The following is a 22275-nucleotide window of genomic DNA, read 5'->3' as shown; positions in this document are numbered from 1 at the left end:
GCAAAGATCTGGAATCAGAAAACCAAAAAGGAAGAACACGCTCAGCATTTCTCAAGCTGGGGAAACTGAAGAAAAAATTCAAGCCTCGACTTTCATTATTAAAAGATTCTCTGGGAAAATTATTGAATTTACTACTAGGATGTCATTATTTTGTATGACAGTAATTATAGATTTATATCATTTTTAATATCTTAGTTTGCCACAGATAAATATGCAATAATTTGCTCATATTTGAATTGCATGGTATTCTACTATTTGAAGTAGTCTTGATCAGATGGCACAAATGGTGCAAAGGATTTGGGACCTTAATTTGCTGATGGGGCACAACTCACCACTGTGCAGACAGAGAGAAACCATAAAAATGTGCAGAGAAAACTGACGATTCTAGGGAGCTCAGGCAGCAAGGGCTGAGGAGGCCAATTCCTTCTACATACTCCTAGGCATTAGTAAACTGAAAAGAACTGGTATTGGCTATTCTGAATCTGAAAATCCCATCTTTTACTATGTTCATAATGGAATATTGAAGAGAAATGGCATTGCATTCATCATCAAAGAACACATCAAGCACTGTCTTGAAGTACTCTGTCTGGGATTGGATAATATCCATATGCCTAAAAGGAAGACCAGTCAATATCAGCACTATTCAAATTTACACACCAACCACTAAAGCCAGTGGTGTTGAAATTGAAGAATTCCACCTAATTCTTCAGGTTGAAATTGTTCAAACATGCAATCAAGATCTACTGATAGTCACTAGAAATTGGAATGCAAAGGTTGGAAACAAAGAGGAAGGATAAGTCATTGGAAAATATAGCCTTGGTGATAGAAACGATGATGGAGATCACATGATAAGATTTTGTAAAACCAATGACTTCTTCATTGCAAATACCTTTTTAAACAGCATAAAAGATGACTTATATACACACGGACCTCACCAGATGGCATACACAGAAATCAAATTGAATACCTCTGTGGAAAAAGATGGTGGAAAAGCTCCATATCATCAGCCAAACCAAGGCAGGGGCAGACTGGGGAACAGATCACCAACTGCTCATGTGTAAGTTCAGGCTGAAGGTGAAGAAAGTTAAAACAAGTCCATAAAAGCCTAAATATGACCTTGAACTTACCCCACATGAATTTAGAGAGCATCTCAAGAGCAGACTTGTTGCATTAGACACTAAAGGCCAAAGACCCAGAAGAGTTTTCGGATGATATCAAAAACATTATACAGGAAGAAAGCAAGAAAATCATTAAAAAGACAAGAAAGAAGGAAAAAACCAAAACGGATATCAGAAGAGAATCTGAAACTTGCTCTACAGCATAGAGATGCTAAAGCAAATGAAAGAAATGAGGAGATAAAAGAGCTAAATAGAAAATTTTAAAAAGGCAAAGCCAAATATACTAAACAAATGTACAAAGTTTTTCACATTTGTTTAGTATGGAAGTTAGAAAACAAAAATGATAGAACATGCTCAGCATTTCTCAAAATGAGGGAACTGAAGACCAAACCTCCAGCCTTGACTTGAAATATTGAGGGATTCTATGGGCAAAATTTTGAAACAGAAAGCATCAAAAGAAGAGGGGAGGAATACACAGAGTCAGAGTCACTGTACCAAACAGAAGCGGTCAATGTTCAACCATTTCAAGAGGTAACATATGATCAAGAGCCAATGATACTGAAAGAGGTCCAAGGTGCACTGAAGACATTGGTAAAGAACAAGGCACCAGGAACTGATGGAATATAAATTGAAACCTTTCAACAAACTGATGCAGCACTGGAGGTACTCACTCATCTTTGCCAAGAAACTTGGAAGACAACTACTGGCCAACTGACTAGAAAAGGCCCATATTTGTGCCCATTCCAAAGAATAGTGACCCAAAGAACATGGAAATCATTAGATAATATCATTAATAATGGATGCAAGTAAAATTCTGCTACAGATAATGCAATAAAAGCTCCAACCATGCATTGACAGAGAACTTCCAGAGATTCAAGCTGGATTTAGAAGAGGACATGGGTAGAGGGAAATCATTGCATCACATGGATCTTGGCTGAAAGCAGAGAATACCAGAAAGATGTTTACCTGTGCTTTATTGACTATACAAAGACTTTCAATTGTGTGGATGACGACAAGCTATGGACAACATTGCAGAGAATAACAATTAAGAACACTTAACTGTGTTCAGGAGAAACCTGTACAGAGACTAAGACGTAGTTGTTTGAACAGAACAAGGGAACACTGAATGGTTTAAAACTAGGAAAGGTGTGTGTGTGCCAAGGTTGCATTCTTTCACAATCCTTATTCCATCTGTATTATGAGCTCACAATCCAAGAAAGTGGATTATATGAAGAAGAACCTGTCATCAGAATTGCAGGAAGACTCATAAAACCTGTGATATGCAGATGATATGACCTTGTTTGCTGAAAGCAGAGAGGACTTAAAACACTTACCGATGAAGATAAAAGGCCACAGCCTTAGGTATGGCTTGCACTTCAGTGTAAAAATAATCCCAAAAATCCTCAGCACTAGACCAATAAACAATATCCATATAAACGGAGAAAAGATTGAAATTGTTAAAGACTTCATTTTTCTCAGATCAACCATCCATGGAAGCAGTAGTCAAAACATCAAATGACATATTGCATTAGGCAAATCTGCTTCACAAGATTTCTTTAAAGCATCCAAGTGCAAAGACAACAGTTTGAGGACTAAGGTGCGCCTGACACAAACCATGGTATTTTCAATAGCCTCATATGCAAGTGAAATTTGCACAATGAATAAGCAAGACCATAGAAGAATTGATGCATTTGAGCTATGGTGTTGGAGAAGAATATTGAAAGTGTGATGGGCTGCCAAAAGAACAAAACTATCTGTGTTGTAAGAAAACAGCCAGAGTACTCCTTGGAAGCCAGGATGACCGGACCTTGTGTCTCATACTTCAGACATATTGTCAGGAGGGACCAGTTCCTGGAGTAGGACATCATGTTTGGTAAAGTGAAGGGTCAGAGAAAAAGTGGAAGACCCCCAATTAGATGGATTGGCACAGTAACACCAGCAATGGGCTCAAACGTAGCAGTGATTGTGAGGTTCATGCAAGACCGGGCAGTGTTTCGTTCTGTTGTGCATAGGGTCACTATGATTCGGTATTGAATCAATGGAACCTAACAACAAAAACAACTATTTTTTGAAAATTACACATGAATTGTGAAGGTGTGGACAGATACATAATTTCAAAAATTGTTTTTGTTTTTATTGCTTACCTGTATTTTATTGTTTTTAATGATTGCATCTTAGTGTAATAAAGCATAATAAAAAATATTTTTAGTGCAAAACGGGAAAGGTAAAAGGTGTGAAAAAAGTGCATGTTTTAATCATTTGTCATTTGATTTCTGTTTTCATTAACTTCCTCCTAAGAGGTTGCCAAAAACCTAAACAGGATACAGGAAGGAAAGAGAAGAACATTTCTGATAACTTTCATTCTTGATGAATAGAAGGAATCACGAACGGATTTTCCATTTCACTGACTGTTGTTAACTCTCTCAATTCTGGACTTCATAACATAGAGTCATGATTCCCAGACTGAAATCAACAGAGCTCCCTAGGGGTCTGGGAGGTGTTAGGAAGGTGTCTGGGGGACCCCAGAGGATGAAGAAAAGAAAGGGCAAGGGAGAACCTGAAGAGGAGAGCATGCTACCCTTTATCAGACAAAGTGTTCTATAGGACTTTTTTGAGACCTGTCTTTTCTTTCTCTTGTTTTTATTTTTTTAACTTTAGAGTTTAAAACAAAATAAATCTCACCTTTACATCTATTGTCATCTAGCTCCCTGCTTTTTCTGATTTAGGTTTTTTGGCCTCACACACTATTATTTTTTTCCCACTGAATTTATGGAGAAAGGGATTGAAGAGCACAACTATTAAGAAGAAAGTATGAGAGCTATTTCTTCCTTCAAATGCAGAACCATTAAGATGAAGGAATCTTCCCAGAGAGCTAATCTAGAAGGAGTACTGAAACATCCCTGAAAAAAGAGAGCAAACCCTCAGCATTGCCTCTCCTACATCCTTCTGTCAGTCAGCATTTAGTTTCTCTGGAAAAGAATTGCTGAACAAATTACTCTGGATGAAGTGGTGGGAAAATATGAGGCTCCTCCCAAAGGCCATGACATGTTTCCTTTCAACCTGCATGAATGTGGGTCAACCAACAGTACAAGAAAAGGTGAAGCTTGTTCTCATAAATAACAATAAGGGGACCAATCCTTGGACAGCAATGGTAACTTACAAGTTGGCCCTACAGTGTTAAATTATTAATAGTTTTCTGTGTTGCTTCTTTGTAATAGAATAACAGCTCTCCTTCATAGATGTGTACATATTACTCAAGATGGGTAATTGTGTTTTAGGGGAATGAAACAGTAGTTTGTACTTCTGTCCCCATCCTCTCCTGAAAACAACAGTACAGTATTGTACTTTAATCAGTAAATGAGTAAGTCCAGCCATTCCCAAGACCCTTTGCTGAAACTCCTTCACTGAATGACTTCCTCCATTAGCATACTCTCCAATCTGTCATTCAAAAACATTGTTGTTCTTATGAGATGCCACTGAGTTGGATCTGACACATAGCGACGTTATACACAACAGAATGAAATACCACTTGGCCCTGCATCATCCTCACAATTGCTACATGTGAGCCCATTGCTGCTGCCACAATGCTAATCCATCCTGTTAGGGGGTCTTCCTTTTTTCATTCACTCTCCATTTTACCAACCATGATGTCCTTCTCCAGGGATTGGCCCCTCCTGATAATATGTTTGAAGGATGCGAGACAAAGTGTGATCATCTTGGCTACCAGGAAATATTCTGGTTGTATTTCTTCAACACAGACTGGTTTGTTCTTCTGGCAGTCCCTGGTACTTTTAATATTCTCCTCCAAAACCATAACTCAAATGCATCAATTCTTCTATGGTCTTCCTTATTCACTCTCCAACTTTCACATGCATACAAGGCTACTGAAAATACCATGATTTGGGTCAGGCACACCTTAGTCCTCAAAATAACATCTTTACTTGTTAACATTTTAAAGAGCTCTTTTGCAGCTGATTTGTCTAATGCAATATGTCATTTGATTTCTTGACTACTGCTTCCATGAATGTTGATGACTGCTTTGAACAAAATGAAGTGTTTGTCAACTTCAATCTTTTCTCCATTCATTTTGATGTTACTTTTTTGGTCCATTGGTGAGGATTTTTTTCTTTACATTGAGGTGCAACCCACAACTAAGGCTGTAGTCTTTTCATCAGTATTTTAAGTCCTCTTCACTTTCAGCAAGCACGGTTGTATCATCTACATATCACAGGTTGTAAATGAATCTTCCTCCAATCTTGATGCCACATTCTTCTTCATATAATCCAGCTTCTCTTAATGCACCTTGGAAGCAAATAAACGAGGTCTTACTTTCAGGAAGTCTCAGTCCTAGTGGGAAGACAAGCTCCTACAAATAAAACTAAGATACAAAGTGGCATAGCTTGGTTGTGGTTGCATGCTGTCAAGTGGATTCTGACTCCAAGAAACTCAATGTGACAGAGAAGAACTGTCTACAGGGTTTCCTTGATGAGAGCAGACTATCAGGTCTTTCTCCTGTGGAGCTGCTATGGGGCTCAAACCATCAACCTTTTGGTTAGCAGCTTAACGGTTTGTGCCACCAGGACTCCTGGCACTGTGATAATAGAGACTTTTATAAGGTATGATTGGAGCACAGAGGAAAGAAAGGGTAAATCTATCATGGGAAATCAGGTAGATTTAACTTGGAAGGAGACTTGGGTTGATGTCTAAAGAAATGGTTTAAATTTTCAATATAAAATACAGACACAAAAATGTTCCTAGTGATTATCTCCGGGTTAGTGAATATTCTGGAGATAGTTATATTCTTGTTTTTCTACCAATCATCTGTCTGTTTGTCATACTGTAGTGGCTTACATGTTGCTGTGATGCTGGATGTTATGACACCAGTATTTTAAATAACAGCAAGGTCAACTTGAGACTAACACAGACAAGGAAGAAGGAGAGGTGAACTACTTCTGAATGTTTCACCACTGAAAACCTTATAAATAACAGTCGAACACTGTCAGAGAGCCCCAGAATATTGAAATTGAAGCATGATGAATAGCATCAGAATATTATCAGTTATAGTGCAAGAAGATGAGTCCCTCAGATTGGAAAGCACTCAAAATAGCATTGGAGAAGAGCTGCCTCTTCAAAGTAGAGTTGGCCTTAAAAAGAGAACAAATCTTTACAGCGAGGATCATTCCCATCACCTCCTTACAGAGTAGACAGGGATGGGCAGCTCGGACATTGGGTACCCAAAATGGGGGCCGGGGCCTACAAAGGTAAGAAGTGACTGGCTTACAAGCTTTCAAGAGGGAGCCTAGATCCAGAGGGTGCAGAGAAAGGTAGAATCTCCACTGAGTAGTATCCAATCTGTCTTGGCAGGGCTGATGAAAGGAGATGCGGATAGGTCCCTTGTAGTACAATGGTGAATAATTGTTATCAGGACTGACTGTGAGGGTTGGAAATGTAAAGGTGGACGTTTTGTAGCAAAAGGAGGGGAGTGATTGACTATGCAGTCCAGGAGCCAAGGTCCCTGAAACAATCAAGGGAGAAGAGTGGAGAGTGGGACCCTACCCAGATGATGCCAGAGATGGAGGCAGAGACAATGACATGGAGAAAATATACCCTTTGGTTGGTTGATGATGCATGGAGGGAATTGTAACCATGTCAATGAAACGATATATGACAGGATGAATGTAATGCTAATGTTTTCCTATGTAATCTATCACATAATTCACAATAAAACATTTTTTAAAAAAAAGCAGAGTTGGCCTTGAAGATGCGAATGGAGTAGAGCTTTCAGGACTGTCATTTGCTAATGGGGCCCAACTCAAAGTGAGGAGAACCAGCTCTAAACACCCACAGGGATTAGTCCTGGGAGAAGGACATCATGCTTTGTAAAGTGGAGGGTTGGTGAAATAGAGGAAGATCCCAATGAGATGGATTGGCACAGAGGCATCAACAATGGGTTCAAACATAGTAACAATTACGAAGATGGCGTGAGACTGGCCAGTGTTTCTTTCTGTTGTGTATAGGGTCACTAAGAGTTGGAACTAACTCAATGGCACCTGACAATAACAATATTTTCTTGTTTACATTTTTCTTCATTTTAAAAACTTGTTAGGAAAAAGCCCTTGGCCTGCCACATGACTTTTCTTAAAATTATGGGGGAATGGCAGGTTAACCTCTCATTTCCTGATACCTGACTCGTCCAGCTCAACTGACAGCTGACTGAAAACTCTCGGGGAACATTCTCTCATAGGCCATATCTAAAGCATGAGCACATTCTGTTGGCGTCTCTTTTGAAATACATCTTAACTGTGAAGTAGCTGGTCTTCTCTGTCTATACAGAAATTAATAGAGCATTAATAATATATTAATTCTACCAACCTTAAACTGAATGGAAATTCTGCCCATAGCACAAGTGCTAAACTAGTTCTCTTTTAGAAGGCATTGAGAATAGTTGTTTTAGGGACCACTGTTGTTGTTGTTAAGTGCCATTGAGTCATTTCCAACCCATAGCGACTCTGTGTAGAGTTTCTAAGGAGCAACTGGTGAGCTTGAACTGCCAACCTTGCGGTTCAAACCAACTTTGCAGTCCAGTGCATTAACCCACAGTGCCACACCAGGACTCCTTTAGGGACCACTGTTGTTGTTGTTATGTGCCATGGAGTCGGTTCTGACTCATAGCAACCCTGCACAGGGTTTCTGAGGCTGTAAATCTTTATGAGAGTAGAAAACCTCATCTTTTTCCCGCAGAACAGCTGGTAGTTTTGAACTGCTGACCCTGAGGTTACCAGCCCAATTCATAACCACTAGGTGGTACTATAAGATAAGCACTGGACTGAAAACAACAAGGTCAGAGGTTCAAACCCACCAGCTGTTCCTCGGAAACCCTATACAACGTTGGCACTTGATGTTGTATTGGTGCTGGTGGTAACTGAGTTGACAATTGCAAGGGTAATCCACCCCCCCATTTTAGCAGGTAGAAAAGATATCCTAGGAGGAGATAGCATAGTTGCAGTCTCATATTTCTTGCATAGGAACAGATAAGTTAGTTCATAGGATTTTTCTTTGAGTGGTAGTTTAAGGACAGGTGTGAAAACAATAAAAAATACTGCAATTGTTTATAAAAAAGTATTTCAGCTGGCCAACTAAGTGGTCTAGCCGTGGTAGACATGATTTGGTAACCAGATATGACTGTCGGTTGTGGAGAAGGTGGCAGAATTAAAAGTAATGAAGCACCAGGTGAGGTTCCAAACTGGGTGGCATTAGGGAATGACAAAGTCAGAAAGGCTATGATTAAAACATGGTGAATTAGTTTAGGCTTTCCGAGATGGAGAAGTTCTGGGTGATAAAAGTTGCCAACTAATGGCTGACTATGAAACAGAAAGCTAAATGGAGGGGAAGTGAGGGTCATGGATTTGATGGGATCATAGAACCATGAGAATCCTAAAAAGGCCATCGCTCTAGACAGTACAATTAACAAGAATTATAGTGGACTTGAAGTACAGAAGAAGAAGTTACCCAGCTGATAGGAACTGAATTGTGCAGCACCCATCCCCAACCCCCCCACCCACCCAAAAGTACCTAGAAGTCCTAAGCCCTGCACTTGTGAAATGTGACCCTCTTTTTAAAAAAGGCGGTTTCTTTTGTTATATTAAAGAGGTCATATCAGAGTAGGGTGTGTCCTAAATCTAATCACATTTCAGTGGAGCTTGATTAAAAGGGACAACAGGCATGGAGAAGACAAACACAAATGAGAAATTGCCAGCTGTAAGCCAAGGAATGCCAAGGGGGACTCAAGCTGAAAGACAGGACTTTCCTCAAAACAAAGTATAGCTGCTCCAGCACTCTGAATTCTATTAACCATCAAAACTATGAGTCAATACATTTCTCATTTCTGAATCCATCCACCTGTAGCATTTTCATGATAGCGGCACTAGGTAACTCAGAAACCAGGCAATTTTCTTATTAAATATGTTGAATGATTAGAATATTGGTAGGTAATACAAAGGGGGAGTAGCTACAAGTTACTGACAAACACTTTCAGCTCCAGAGATTAACATTGTAGTAGAAAACCAGCTTCATTGTCCTTGGTGGTGGCAAGGTTTCTATTGTGTGAGGAAAAAGAAAGCTAGAGTTGTCAAGGGTTTAGGGAAATGCAAAGGTGTGCTGAGGAGAAGAAGCATAGAGAAATATGGGGATACAAATGTAGAAGAGAGAATAGGCTGTTCAAAGGAGTTTGACTATCAGGGGTAACTGAATTTTATAGGGATAAGGTATGGCACTGTAGGATAAGCTCTGAACTGCTAACTGCAAGATCAATGATTCAAACCCACCAGCCATTCCTTGGAACCCCTATACAGACAGGTTCACTATGAGTTGGAACTGATTCAACGGCTCTTAACAACAAAGAAATGTGAGGGAACTGAGGTCTATCTGGATAACTAAACAATATCATAAACCTCACATGTAAGTAAAATTTTGCTGAAGATAATTCAAAATGGCGGCAGTACCACATCAACAGGGAGCTGCCAGAAATTCAAAATGGTGGCAGTACCACATCAACAGGGAGCTGCCAGAAATTCAAGCAAGATTCAGAAGAGGACATAGAATGAGGAATACCATTGCTCATGTCAGATGGATCTTGGCTAAAACAGAGAATCCCAGAATGGTGTTTACTTGTGCTTTACTGACTTTGCAAAGGCATTTGACTGTGTGGCTCATAACAAACATTGAGAAGAATGAGTATTCCAGAACACTTAATTATGCTTATAAGAAACCTGTACATAGATCAAGAGGTTCTAACACAAGGAGATAATGAATAGTTTAAAATCAGGAAAGGTGTGAACCAGTGTTGTATTCTTTCACCATACTTATTCAGTCTGTATGCTGAGCAAATATTCTGAGAAGCTGGACTATATGAAGAAGAACAAGGCATAAGGATTGGAGGAAAACTCATTAACAAACTACGATATGCAGATGACACAACCTTGCTTGCTGGAAATGAAGCAGGCTTAAAATACTTATGAAGATTGAAGATCACAGTCTTCAGTATGGATTTCACCTCAATGTAAAGAAAAAAAAAAAAATCTCACACCTGGACCGGTAAGTGACATCATGATAAATGGAGAAAAGATTAAATCTATCAAAGACTGCATTTTATTTGTATCCACAATCAACACTCATGGAACATTAGTCAAGAATCAAGCAATGTATTGCATTCATAAATTTATGTCATATACCAAACTGTATAAGGATCCCTGGTAGCACAGTAGATTACCAGCTGGGGTGCTAACCTTGGAAACCCTATACAGGGTCACTATGAGTCTGAAAAGACTTGATGGCACACAACCAACACCACCAAGTAAGTCCATAACCAATCCTGATCCAGAGAGCTGGTTACCTGGGCCACCTGCTTTCAGTCCCTGGATAGATTGCTGTGAACAGGCCTATACATTTATTTTAGTTATGAACGGGGAGTTCCAGGATGGTGCAAAAGATTTAACATGTTGGGAAGCTAATTAAAATGCTGGCGACTCAAGTCCACACTCAGGTGTCTTGGAAGAAAGTCCTAATGATCTACTTCTGAAAAATCAGACCTTGAAAACACTATGGAACATAGTTAACTCATAGGGTCTCCTCCATGAGGGTTCAATGAGAAGGAAACTGTTTTGTTTTGTTTGGGCATGGAGAAGCATTTTGAGTTCAGTCTGGATAATGTATTGTCTAGTAGCAAAAGAAGATTTAAGAAGAATGTGAGGGGCTGGCAATTTTGATTAGGTTAGTGGTGGTAGACATGGAGAGAAATGGATGGATTCTGTAAATTTGGGGAGCAGACGGCTTGCTAATAGACTCAGTGGAAATCTAAATGCAGTTCTCAAAATTCTATCCATTAGAAATTCTTTGGGTGTGCAAGATGCCTTTATAAAATGCAAATACTTGTAAGAGGCTTACAACTGGGGTGAGAGTGTAATTTAGTATGAATTAGTTCCATCAGCTTGCTTTCTGCTATCACCTAACATAAGTCAGTCATACTAAAGAGATGAAAGTTGTGCTTGGGTAAAGAATGCTTTGCATAACAGATGCAATCCTATGTGGGACAGGAGGTGAAAGTCTTTGCAAAGATCGAAGTATAAAGGAGCTCACAGAAGACACAGATTCGGGGTGTCTGGATTTGAAAGCACAGAGAATGAGCAAACGTTGGCCTACTCTGGAAGTTTGTCTAAGATTGCTTCCTAGAGAGTAGTGCATGTCCTCCAACTTCCATTATTCTGGGCATGTTCCCATTACTTGCACTCTTCTTGGAAGGAGGACATTTTCCCAAGTTATAGCAGAGGAGAGTCCTGGTGTGACAATTAGTGCACAAGACCTCAAAGTCAGTTTCAACCACAAAGTTGGTGGTTCAAATCCACTAACCACTCCTCGGAAACCCTATACTGGATTGTTATGAGCCAGAACTGACCTGATGGCTACTATGAAGAATAGCAAAGGAGGAAAAAAATGAAATCATTATAATATTCAAATTCTCTGTAATATTGAGAATTTCAGTGTTGTTGTTGTGAAGTGTAATCCTGTTGGTTCCAATTAGTGGTGACACTTCATAGGGTTTCTAAGGAGTCCTAGTGTGGCACTGTTGGGTAATGCACTAGACTATAAAATTCACTTGAACAGGAAGGTCTGTGGTTCAAGTTCACCAGCTGCTCCTCAGAAACCCTATATAAGGTCACTATGGGTCGGAACCCAACTCTACGGCACTTAACAACAAGGAGTGGCTGGTGGGTTTGAACCACTGACCTTGCAGATAACAATTCATCTGATTTTCTAACAATATTTCACTGTATCCTATGATAAACAAGAAAAATTTTAAACCTGGAGTGTTAAAAACAATCATTGGTACTATTGCTGTTTGATGCCATCTAGTCAATTCTGACTCATAGCGACCTTATGCACAAGAGAACGAAAACCTGCCCAGTCCGACGCCATCCTCACAATCATTGTTAAGCTTGAACCCATTGCTGCCACCACTGTCCCAATACAGCTTGTTGGGAACCTTTATTTCGCTGACCCTCCACTTTACCTAGCATGATGTCCTTCTCCAGGGACTGGTACCTTCTGATAACATGTCCGAAATATGAAAGATAGTGTTGCCATCCTGGATTCCAAGGAGAATTTCTTCCAACACAGTCCATGGTGCTTTTAATATTCTCCTCCAACACCACAATTCAAATGCCTCAATTCTTCTATGGTCTTCCTTATTCATTCTCCAATTTTCACATGCATATGATGCTAATGAAAATACCATGGATTGGATCAGGTACTCCTTAGTCATCAAACTGACTTCTTTGCTCTTGAACACTTTAAAGAGGTCTTTTGCAGCAGATTTGTCTGATGCAATACTTCTTTTGCTTTTTTGACTACTGCTTCCATGAGTGTTGTTGATGGTGAATCCAAGCAAAATGAAGTCTTTCACAACTTCGATCTTTTCTCCATTTATCATGATGTTATTTGTTGCTCCAGTAGTGAGAATTTTTGCTTTCTTTACATTGAAGTGCTACCCATAACAAAGACTGTGATCTTTGATTTTCATCAGTAAGTATTTTAGGTCCTCTTCATTTTCAGCAAGCAAGGTTTTATCATCAGCATATCACAGGTTGTTAATGAGTCTTCCTCCAATTCTGATGCCACATTTTTCTTCCTATAATCCAGCTGTTTGAATTATTTGCTCAGTAAACAGACTGAATAAGTATGGTGAAAGACTATAACCCTAGTGTACACATTTTCTAATTTTAAACCATTCAGTGTTCCTTTGCTCTGCTCGAACGACTACCTCTTGGTCAGTGTACAAATTCCCCATGAGCCCAATTAAGTGTTCCCGAATACACATTCTCTGCAATGCAATGTTGTCCATAGCTTGTCATTATCCCACAGTCAAAAACCTTGGCATAATCAATTAAACATAGGTAAATATCTTTGTGGTATTCTCTGCTTTCTGCCAACATGCATCTAACGTCAGCAATGATATCTCTCATTCTACAACCTTGTCTGAATCTGCTTGAACCTCTGGCAGTTCCCTGTCAATGTACTGTTGCAACTATTTTTAAATAATCTTTAGCAAAAATTTACTTGCATGTGATATTAATGCCTGTTCAATGATTTCCTCATTCCGTTGGTTGACCTCTGTGAAATGGGTACAAATATGGTTATCTTGCAATCAGTTGTTCAGGTAGTTGAATGAGTACTTCCAGTACTGCATCAGTTTGTTGAAAGATTTCAATTTGTATTCGTTCAATTCCTGGAGCCCTATTCTTTGCTAATGCCTTTAGTGCACCTTGGACTTCTTCCTCAATCATGTGCTACTTCTTGAAATTGACCATTTCTTTTTAGTATATTGACTCTGTGTATTCCTTCCATCTTCTTTTGATGCTTTCTGTATCTTTCAATATTTTGCCCATAGAATCCATCAGTATTTCAAGTTGAGGCTTGAATTTTTTCCTCAGGATTTTCAGCTTGACAAATGCTGAGTCTGTTCTTTCTTCCCTTTTGGTTTCTTTGCACATTTCACTATAGGATTTGATTTTGTCTTTTCAAACTGCCCTTTGGCATTTTCTGTTCAACTCCTTTACCTCTTCATTTCTCCCATTTGCTTTAACATCTTTAGGCTGGAGGGCCAGTCTCTTCTGATGTTAATTTTGACCTTTACTTTCTTTCTTGCCTTCTTAATGGCCTTTTGCTTTCTTCCTGTATGATGTTCTTGATGTTATCCCACAACTCTTCTGGTCTTTAGTGGCTAATGCATCAAATCTCTTCTTGAGATGATCTCTAAATTCAAGTGGGATATATTCAAGGTCATATTTTGGCTCTCGTGGACTTCTTTAATTTTCTTCAGTTTCAGCTTGAACTTGCATATGAGCACTTGATAGTCTGTTCCGCAATCTTCCCCTGGCCTTGTTTTGGCTAATGATATGGAGCTTTTCCACTGTCTGTGGATTCCATCTGATGAGGTCTATGTGTATAGACATCTTTCATGTTGTTTAAAAAAGGTATTTGCAATGAAGAAGTCATTGGTCTGGCAAAATTCAATCATGCAATCTCCTGCATCATTTCTATCACTAAGGCCATATTTTCCAATTACTCCTCCTTCTTTGTTTTCAACCTTTGCATTCCAATCATCAGTAATTATGGGAGATAAAACTTGTATTACTAGCCAATGTTTATCAATAATTTACATTATTTTATTTTAAAGATAAATTTTCTACTGGTAAGGAGTATCATTAGTAAATTTTGAAAGCCATGTCATGTTTAAATAGAACCATAAGGTATTAAGATTTATTGATTCATTTTTTTCTTTATGTACTCAGAGGTTACAAAAAAAGAGAGAAAACGAGGATATAGGTTTCCCAAAAATGTCCAGAATGCTATCTGTGGGTATAATTTTGAGTATATTTCAAACTTTACGAGAAAGTCAGTGTTCAGAGCTATGATAATACATCTGTCTGGAAAACATGAGTTATAACCAAAAATTTGGCACACTCTTAACCAGGACTTCTTGGATGAGCACACTGCATAAAAAGAACAAAAATAACAACTCATAACCCAAGTTAAATAGTTCTCTTATGTTTGTTTGGCACTTGTATTCCAAATATGGAGAAAAAGCATCTTTGTATATAAAACACACATGCACAACTTAATAAAAGCAACAAAAACATTAGCAATGAGTTGGGACTAACTGAAAATGATGATCATTTTTATTGGTTTGTTTTCAAAAGGCAAAGTATTTAATGGTAAGATAATAACAAATCTTTGTACTGGCCAGTAAAAATTCCATGGATTTGTGCCTTTCAACACGAGTCACGTAGATAATGTCAGCTCTGTGTGGCTGTGGAATGGAAGAGAGTCTGGGTTAGGCTTTCATGCTCTGTGCAATCACTCTTGTGTCTGGCCCAAACTCAGGTTGTCCTGACTCTTTATGTGGTTCCAACCACATCTATCAGAACAGCCATCACTTCCTTCATGACTTCCGTGTCCACCTACTGCTTAGGATAAAACCTGTGACAACATGTCTTTATAAAGAAAAGACAATGGCATTATGTGACCTCAGTATACATTGATCATCACCAACCCTCACAGTTTTATAGATAAGAAAAACGAGGCTAGATTTTAAGTCTTTTGCTAATTTTCATACATTGTTTAAGTTTGAGGTAGGGCTTGCCGGGTATTCTTCCCTGGAATTGTTGGGAGGCACTTTTCTTTGAGTCGTCCATTTCTTCATGTATTGTCCGCACACACATGGCTTACCTTTATTCTGAATGATCTTTTCAGAGATATTTATATAGAAAATAAGCTTGAAGTATAGAGATGGCGCCTTACTCTGGAACAATGAGCAGATTTGTTTCTTGTCTGGTGTGTTAGGATAATTGTGTGGCACTGTAGGATCAGCACTGGACTGTGAACCCCAAGGTTGTTAGTTTAAGGTGTCAGCCGCTCCTTGGAAACCCTATACAGGGTCACTGTGAGTAGGAATCCATTGGAGGACACTTCATAACAACAGAAACATTAAGAACACATTAGAACTCCATTGTTGTTGTTGTTAACAGCAACCCTTAATAAGGTTTCCAGGAAGCAACTGGTAAGCTTGAACCACTGACCTCGCGGTTCAAACTGATCTTGCAGTCTAGCGCATTAACCCACAATGCCTACCAGGCTCCATTTTGGGGAAATAATAAAAGGATAGCTTCTTTCTTAAACAAATAAAAATAATGTGACTGCAGACATATACATAGTTGATGTTGGAGAAGAATATTGAAAGTACCATGGACTGCCTGAAGAACAAACAAATTTGTGTTGGAAGAAGTAAAGCCAGAATGCTTCTTAGATACCAGGATGGTGACACTTCATCTCTCATACTTAAATGCGGACCAGTCCCTGGAGAAGGACATCATGCTTGGTAAAATGGAGGGTTAGTGAAAAAGAGAAAGATCCCCAAAAAGCTGGATTGGCACAGAGATAGCAGCAACAGGCTCAGGCTTAGCAAGGATTATGAAGTTGGCGCAGGAGTGGGCAGTGTTTTGTTCTGTGTGCATAGAGTTGCTATAAGTTGGAAACAACAGGATGGCACTTATCAACAGCTAAGGAAGCTACATTTTCCAAAGGATATTAAAAAAGAAATCCATAAACTCCCTATAGTTATGGTACATAGTGGCAGAATTGAAATATCTGGATTCAATATGTATACTTTTTTCTGCCGCCAAAGGAAGCGAAGTTTAAAATGGCACAGGTCATTTTGATTTTAAACAGAATGGCTAGATTTTATAGTGCCATGTGTAGTTTTATTATCTAACCACCTTAATAGCACTTTTAAGTAATGAAAGGTTGCTATCTAATATAGCTTCAATTTTCAATGGTCACCACAAACAAAATATTCTTACTCTTATGAGTGTTGACTTTATGCCATATAGTATCTATTCATAGCAATAGTCTGCAGTAAAAGCTAGTGTTTATAAAGCTTAAATTATCAATAGTGTTGTAGAGTCACACATTCAAGAGACTTATCTTCAGCCAGAAAAATGTATGACAGGAGAAATAATTCCATTAAAAAGTTTGTATATTCTGAGAAACTAATTTGTTAAACAGATAAATGGAAATTAAGACACCAGAGTGGAGAATGGTGTACATTTGTTTGAAATATACAGGTGTTCTTGGAATAAACAGTGTGTAAAGAGAAAGGTTTAAAAAAAAAAAAAGTCTTAAGTTTTCTGGGATCAAAATATAAGACATAAAATTGTACAGTAGCTCTTTGGGTAATTTTTAAATTGGTAGTCCATTTCTCCATTTCTGACTATACACAGGTTTTTACTCCTAGGAGTCTAGTCTACTAACCAAAATGATTTTGGAATGTCAATAACAACAAAGAAAAGCACACTTTAAAAGTATGTGGGATCTGCCCCAAATAATTTTTTTTTCAGATTGTCAATTAAACAATTTCTGGATATTTATTAAAGTTGTGTTGATGTTGCTAAATGTCTTGGAGTCAGTTCCAACTCATAATGACCCTGCATAGGATTTCCAAGAAGTGGCTGGTGGATTTGAACCTTGTGGTTAGCTTTCCAATGCTTATCCTAAAGCACCACACCATGACTCCAAAGCTGCCTTAATGGAAACAATGATCTTATTCTTTATTGCTTCTCATAAAAGCATTACTGATCTATGAAACAAAATTTAAAACTATCCAGCTAGAATGGTAATCACGCAATAAATCAAACACTTGAAGTTTATGGTTTCAGTTACATTGTTATATAAAACAACAACTAGAGAACCAAGTTCAAATGATTAGTGTTTATTTTATTAAAGTATTGAAAAGTGAAAGTTGGATTGCTCATTCAATTTTATTTCACTTTGTTTTCTAGTAGATGATGGTAGAAGATGGTAGCCTTCAGAACGGTACATGTCAAAGTAACATGTTTGGGGTGAGAGTAAAAAGCCCACAAAAAAGCAGATAGGTTCAGATCTAGCATCAGTTTTCTGATTCCAGTATGATACAAATAATTACAATTTTAAAAATTAAAGCTATACAGATCTAAATTTTAGTTGTATTACAAAAACCTTTCTAGAGTTAGAAACTATGAAACAGTAAAGGGGGTTTAAGGAAAAAATTGGAGGACATTTTCATTGATATTTTTTAAAATAAGCTATAATTCTATCTGAGGGTTTATTTCATCCATGAGGACTAATATACTTTCTGATGTTCTTTTTCACTCTGGGGATCTATAAGCAAACTGAAGACGGTGATTTTTCTCCCAAACTTCTAATATAGTTGAGACACAGAATTTATTCATTTAACAACCTCTCTTAAACACATAGGCAAATTGAGGGCATTCCAGCAAAGAATACATTTGTTAGAATCACCATAACGTAACCATGAAGAAATACGTATTTTAAATATCCTTAGTTTATATAACCAAGAAGAACTATAATGAATAATTAAAAAATAAAAAAGCAGCAATTATTTTAAAGATAAACCAAAGGAGGAAAAGGAATGCTCATCTTGGAAGAATGAAGGCAAAACTAGAATGTCAATGAATATCAATGTTAGACATTTGTATTCATTATTATCCAAGTCTTCCTGTTGGTAAAACCTCCTGAACTATAAAGTATGTGTGGTAGTAGAATTAACTTAACTAGGAAATGAGCTAAGCATGCTGATCAGAGACTTCATTACTTAGGGTTTGCAAGGAAGGCAACAGAGCTCACATTTTTTATGCAAAAGAAGGCCAACTAAAGATTACCTGGATATCTTCTAATCATTTGGCATAATCCTTCCTTTCTGCAAAGCTGATGCTGTATTTCTGGTAATACGTTTACCTGAAAAGAATGTCAAAAAATTACAGAGTTAGGCATGCATGAATGCAGAAGCAAAGAAAAGGTAAAACAAAACAAAAACAAACTCAGAGAACACACGTATATGTATATACCAGGGGGCTTCAAAAAGTTTGTGGGGAAAATTCAATTCTTTATCAATCCATTTTTTCCCACAAACTTTTTGAAGCTCCCCCTTGTATACCAAGTATTTTCTACACAATTTACATTGTACCTCCAAATCTCTGTAGGCCAACATTCTATACTAAAATTCGAGTATTTGATAACATAAAAACTTGTCCTTACAACTCTTTAAAATATTTCGGTATCTGTTCAAAAACCTTGCTATATTTAAGAGCCATAATATTTTCTAGACATGAAAAGGGATACTTTTTGTCTTTATTGCACACATAGTACCAAAAATAGCTTGATAGTTGCAAATTTTGTTTTGGCAAGCAACATCACTACACAGCTCAACTCCAAAGCCCCACAGGTCATCAGTGATTTTCTATCGGACAAACATAGTGAAAATTCAATGCTAAACCTTTTTGAAAATCTCAAATATACTTTTCCCATCATACTAAAGTATATTATTGCTTCTAAATCAAACAAACAAAAAAACACCCCTAGTTTTGTAATACTCGGTTTTTAAAATTTTTGTTCTTAGATTTATAAAGATCATCATAAATTCAGATTTTTTTTATTATTGTAAAATGGAGAAAGGATACAGAAGAGCTTAATTCTCTCCTTGTAATTTTCTACTTTGGCTTTGTAGTTATCAACTAAATCACAGAAATCATATCAAAGATGGTAAAGCCTTGATAGAAGCAACAGAAGGAGATCAGTGTGAATTGGCTCTCTTGAAGCAGTTGGTGAGTTTAAACTGCCAACTTCTCAGTTACAACCAAGAGCTTAACCATTGTGCCACCAGCCTTCCTTGTTGTTGTTGTTGTTATATGCCGTGGAGTCGGAAGCGACTCATAGCGACCCTGTACAGGGTTTCCGAGGGTGTAAATCTTTACGGGAGTAGAAAGCCTCATCTTTCTCCTGCGGAGCAGCTGGTAGTTTCAAACTGCTGACCTTGCGGTTCACAGCCCAAGTCGTAACCACTACGCTACCAGAGCTCCTTTAGGAAGGCTCATATTTCTCAAATTCAAAAGAAAGAATGTTCAGAAACTAAACATAAGAAAATAGGAAGGGCTTTTATAAAACCCTGAAGTTCTCAAATCAAAATACCTGAGATGGGATGTAGGGAAGGAACAGAGCATTGCAAAAGGATCCAGAAGCCATAAAAGTAACTTTCTTAATTTGGGAAATGCTTCAAACAAGTAACGGAATAGATGTTTTCCCCCTCACAAGTAAAAACCACTCTACTTTTATTGACTTAATAGAATCAATTAAAGGACTCTGGAAAACAATCCAGAATAGACAAATAGCATTAAAAGCTATTTTTTCAGCTATCTAGTGTTGCTATAGCAGAAATACCATACATGGATGGTGTTAACAAACTGAAAGTTATTTTCTTACAGGTTAGGAATATAGAAGCCCAAATTTAGGGTGTTGGCTCTAGAGAAAGCCTTTCTCTCTGTTGACGTTGGAGGAAGGTCATTTTGTCTTCCCAGTTTGTGCTCCAGGGTGATCTTTAAATGGCTTGCATCTTTCTTTCCCCATCTCTGCTCTGCATGCTTGTTTAGTCTCTTTAATATCTCAAGAGAAACTGACTCAAAATATACCCTACACTAATCCTGGCTCATTAACATAACATAGGTAAGCCATTTCCAAATGAGAATACAATCACAGGCATAAACCAAACCAATCTTAGTACCATCAAGTCAGTTGAACTCACAGTGAGACTATAGGACAGAGTAGAACTGCCCTAGAGGGTTTTCAAGGTTGTAATTGTTAGAAAAGCACACCATTCTATCTTTCTCCAAAGGGCTACTGGTGAATTCAAACCACTTTGAGCGCAGAACTGCTGCACCACCAAACATAGAGGTTAGGATTTCCAATACACATTTTGAAAGGTAGAAGCCCAGGTGGTGAAGTGAGAGAAAGAGCTGGCAGTCCACTCTGTAAAGATTGTTGTTGTTGTTAAGCGCTGTCGAGTTGATTCTGACCCACAGTGACCCTGTATAGGGTTTTCGAGAAGCAGCTGGTGAGCTTGAACCACCGACCTTGCAGTTCAAACAGTTTTGCAGTCTGGTATATTAACCCACAGCGCCACACCAGGACTTACAGCCTTAGAATTCCTATGGTGAAGTTCTTCGCTGTCCTATACGGTCATCACTAAGAGTCAGAAAGGACTTGAGAGCAATGGATTTTTTTTTTGGGGGGGGGGAGGTAACATAATTTAATCCATGACATTCCACCTTTTGGTCCCACCCAAATTCATGTTGTTGCCACATGCAAAAACACATTCATATATCACATCATCACCAAGGTGTTAAATCAACTCCAAGTCTAAAATGTCATCTTCTGAAGAATCTAAATCAATATGCATGAAAGTTTTGGCATATTTTATCCTGGAGCAAAATTCCTCTTCAGCTGTGAGCCTATAAAATCAAAACTACAAGTAATGTGCTGCAAAGTACAATGGCAGAACAGGTACAAGGTAGAAATTTCCTTTACAAAGAGAAATTGGAGAGAAAGATGTGATATCAGGCACCAAGCAAGTCCAAAAAAACCCAGCAGAACAAATTACATTAGCTCTCAAGATTTGAACATGATCTTCTCTTCCATTAGACCATCTGGGCAATGGTCCTGCTCTCCAGACTCTGTGTGTTGGCCATAGTGTGTGGATTCTGGGTAGAGATCTCTCGACCCTGGGCTTCCACTCTGCCTTCCAGATCCACTAAGGTGGTAACTGTTCTCTTGACTTCGGGCGGCCCCATTCCCCAAGTCCTTCTGAGTCCGTGGGCATGGCATCTCCACCCCCTCACCTTTGGGCAGTGACCCCCCCACCCATTCCCCCACCCCCGGCTCTCATAAACTGCAGCCTCACACTCTGAACTGAGTTGGTGAAGATCTGAATTGGTGCAGGCTGTGCCTCTACCCTTTGAATTCAATGAAGTCTTGCTTTCTGTGCTTCTTTTAACAATTCTACTGATACCAGAGCTGCTCCAGGAATAGTCTATTTTTTATTGGAGGCCAACAGATGTATCACCTTTGGCCTGTTTCCTGTCTGTAGAATTCAACATTCTTTCCTTTTATATTTTCTCTGTTCTCTTCAGTCTAAACTGATAAGTTCTCTCTTGGTAATTGGCTTAATTCCTTTAACAAAGGCTTGTATATCCCATCCTTGGTAAAATTCTAGTACATGTGACCTTAGTTTGTAAAACAGAATTTTCCAAATCTTTAAGTCTTGGTTTTATTTTTAAGATTTTTAAAAATTTAAGATGAAGTCCATCTTTTTCCTTTCACATTTTACAATAAGTAAAAAGAAGAAACAACGTAGTCTCTTTAGATTTTTGCTTGGAAATCTCCTCAACTAAATATCCATGTTCATCACTTGCAAGTTCTACCTTCCACAAAACATTTGAACATAAATCAGGGGTTATTTTCCACTGTATGAAAATGTCACCCTTCTTCCATTGTTCAATCGCATGCTTGGTGCTTTCTTGTAAGTCTTTGACTGTTGTTGTTGTTATTATTAAATGATATTGAGTTGGATTTCCAAGGAGCAGTTGGTGAGTTTGAACCACTGACTTAGTGGTCCAATGCAGCACCCCATCAGGACTCCAATCACAGGCATAGAGGTTAGGATTTACAACACATATTTTGGGGAGACATAATTCAATTCATAACAACTGTGAACTAA

General features: G+C 38.3%; 1 protein-coding gene across 1 annotated transcript in view; it reads right to left on the bottom strand.

Annotated features, from left to right (window-relative positions):
* Window positions 1-22275, bottom strand: part of CPED1 (cadherin-like and PC-esterase domain containing 1) — a 429690-nt gene that overhangs the window by 293666 nt on the left and 113749 nt on the right. Inside the window, exon 4 of the mRNA XM_006859362.1 lies at window positions 18389-18464. Within this exon, the coding sequence (XP_006859424.1) occupies window positions 18389-18464 (76 nt within the window). The remainder of the gene's footprint in view (window positions 1-18388; window positions 18465-22275) is intronic.

The sequence above is a fragment of the Chrysochloris asiatica genome, unplaced genomic scaffold (assembly GCF_000296735.1).
Source record: "Chrysochloris asiatica unplaced genomic scaffold, ChrAsi1.0 scaffold00032, whole genome shotgun sequence".
Classification (NCBI taxonomy): domain Eukaryota; kingdom Metazoa; phylum Chordata; class Mammalia; order Afrosoricida; family Chrysochloridae; genus Chrysochloris; species Chrysochloris asiatica.
The sequence above is the reverse complement of the archived record's forward strand: the minus strand, read 5'-3'. Positions and strand labels throughout refer to the sequence as shown.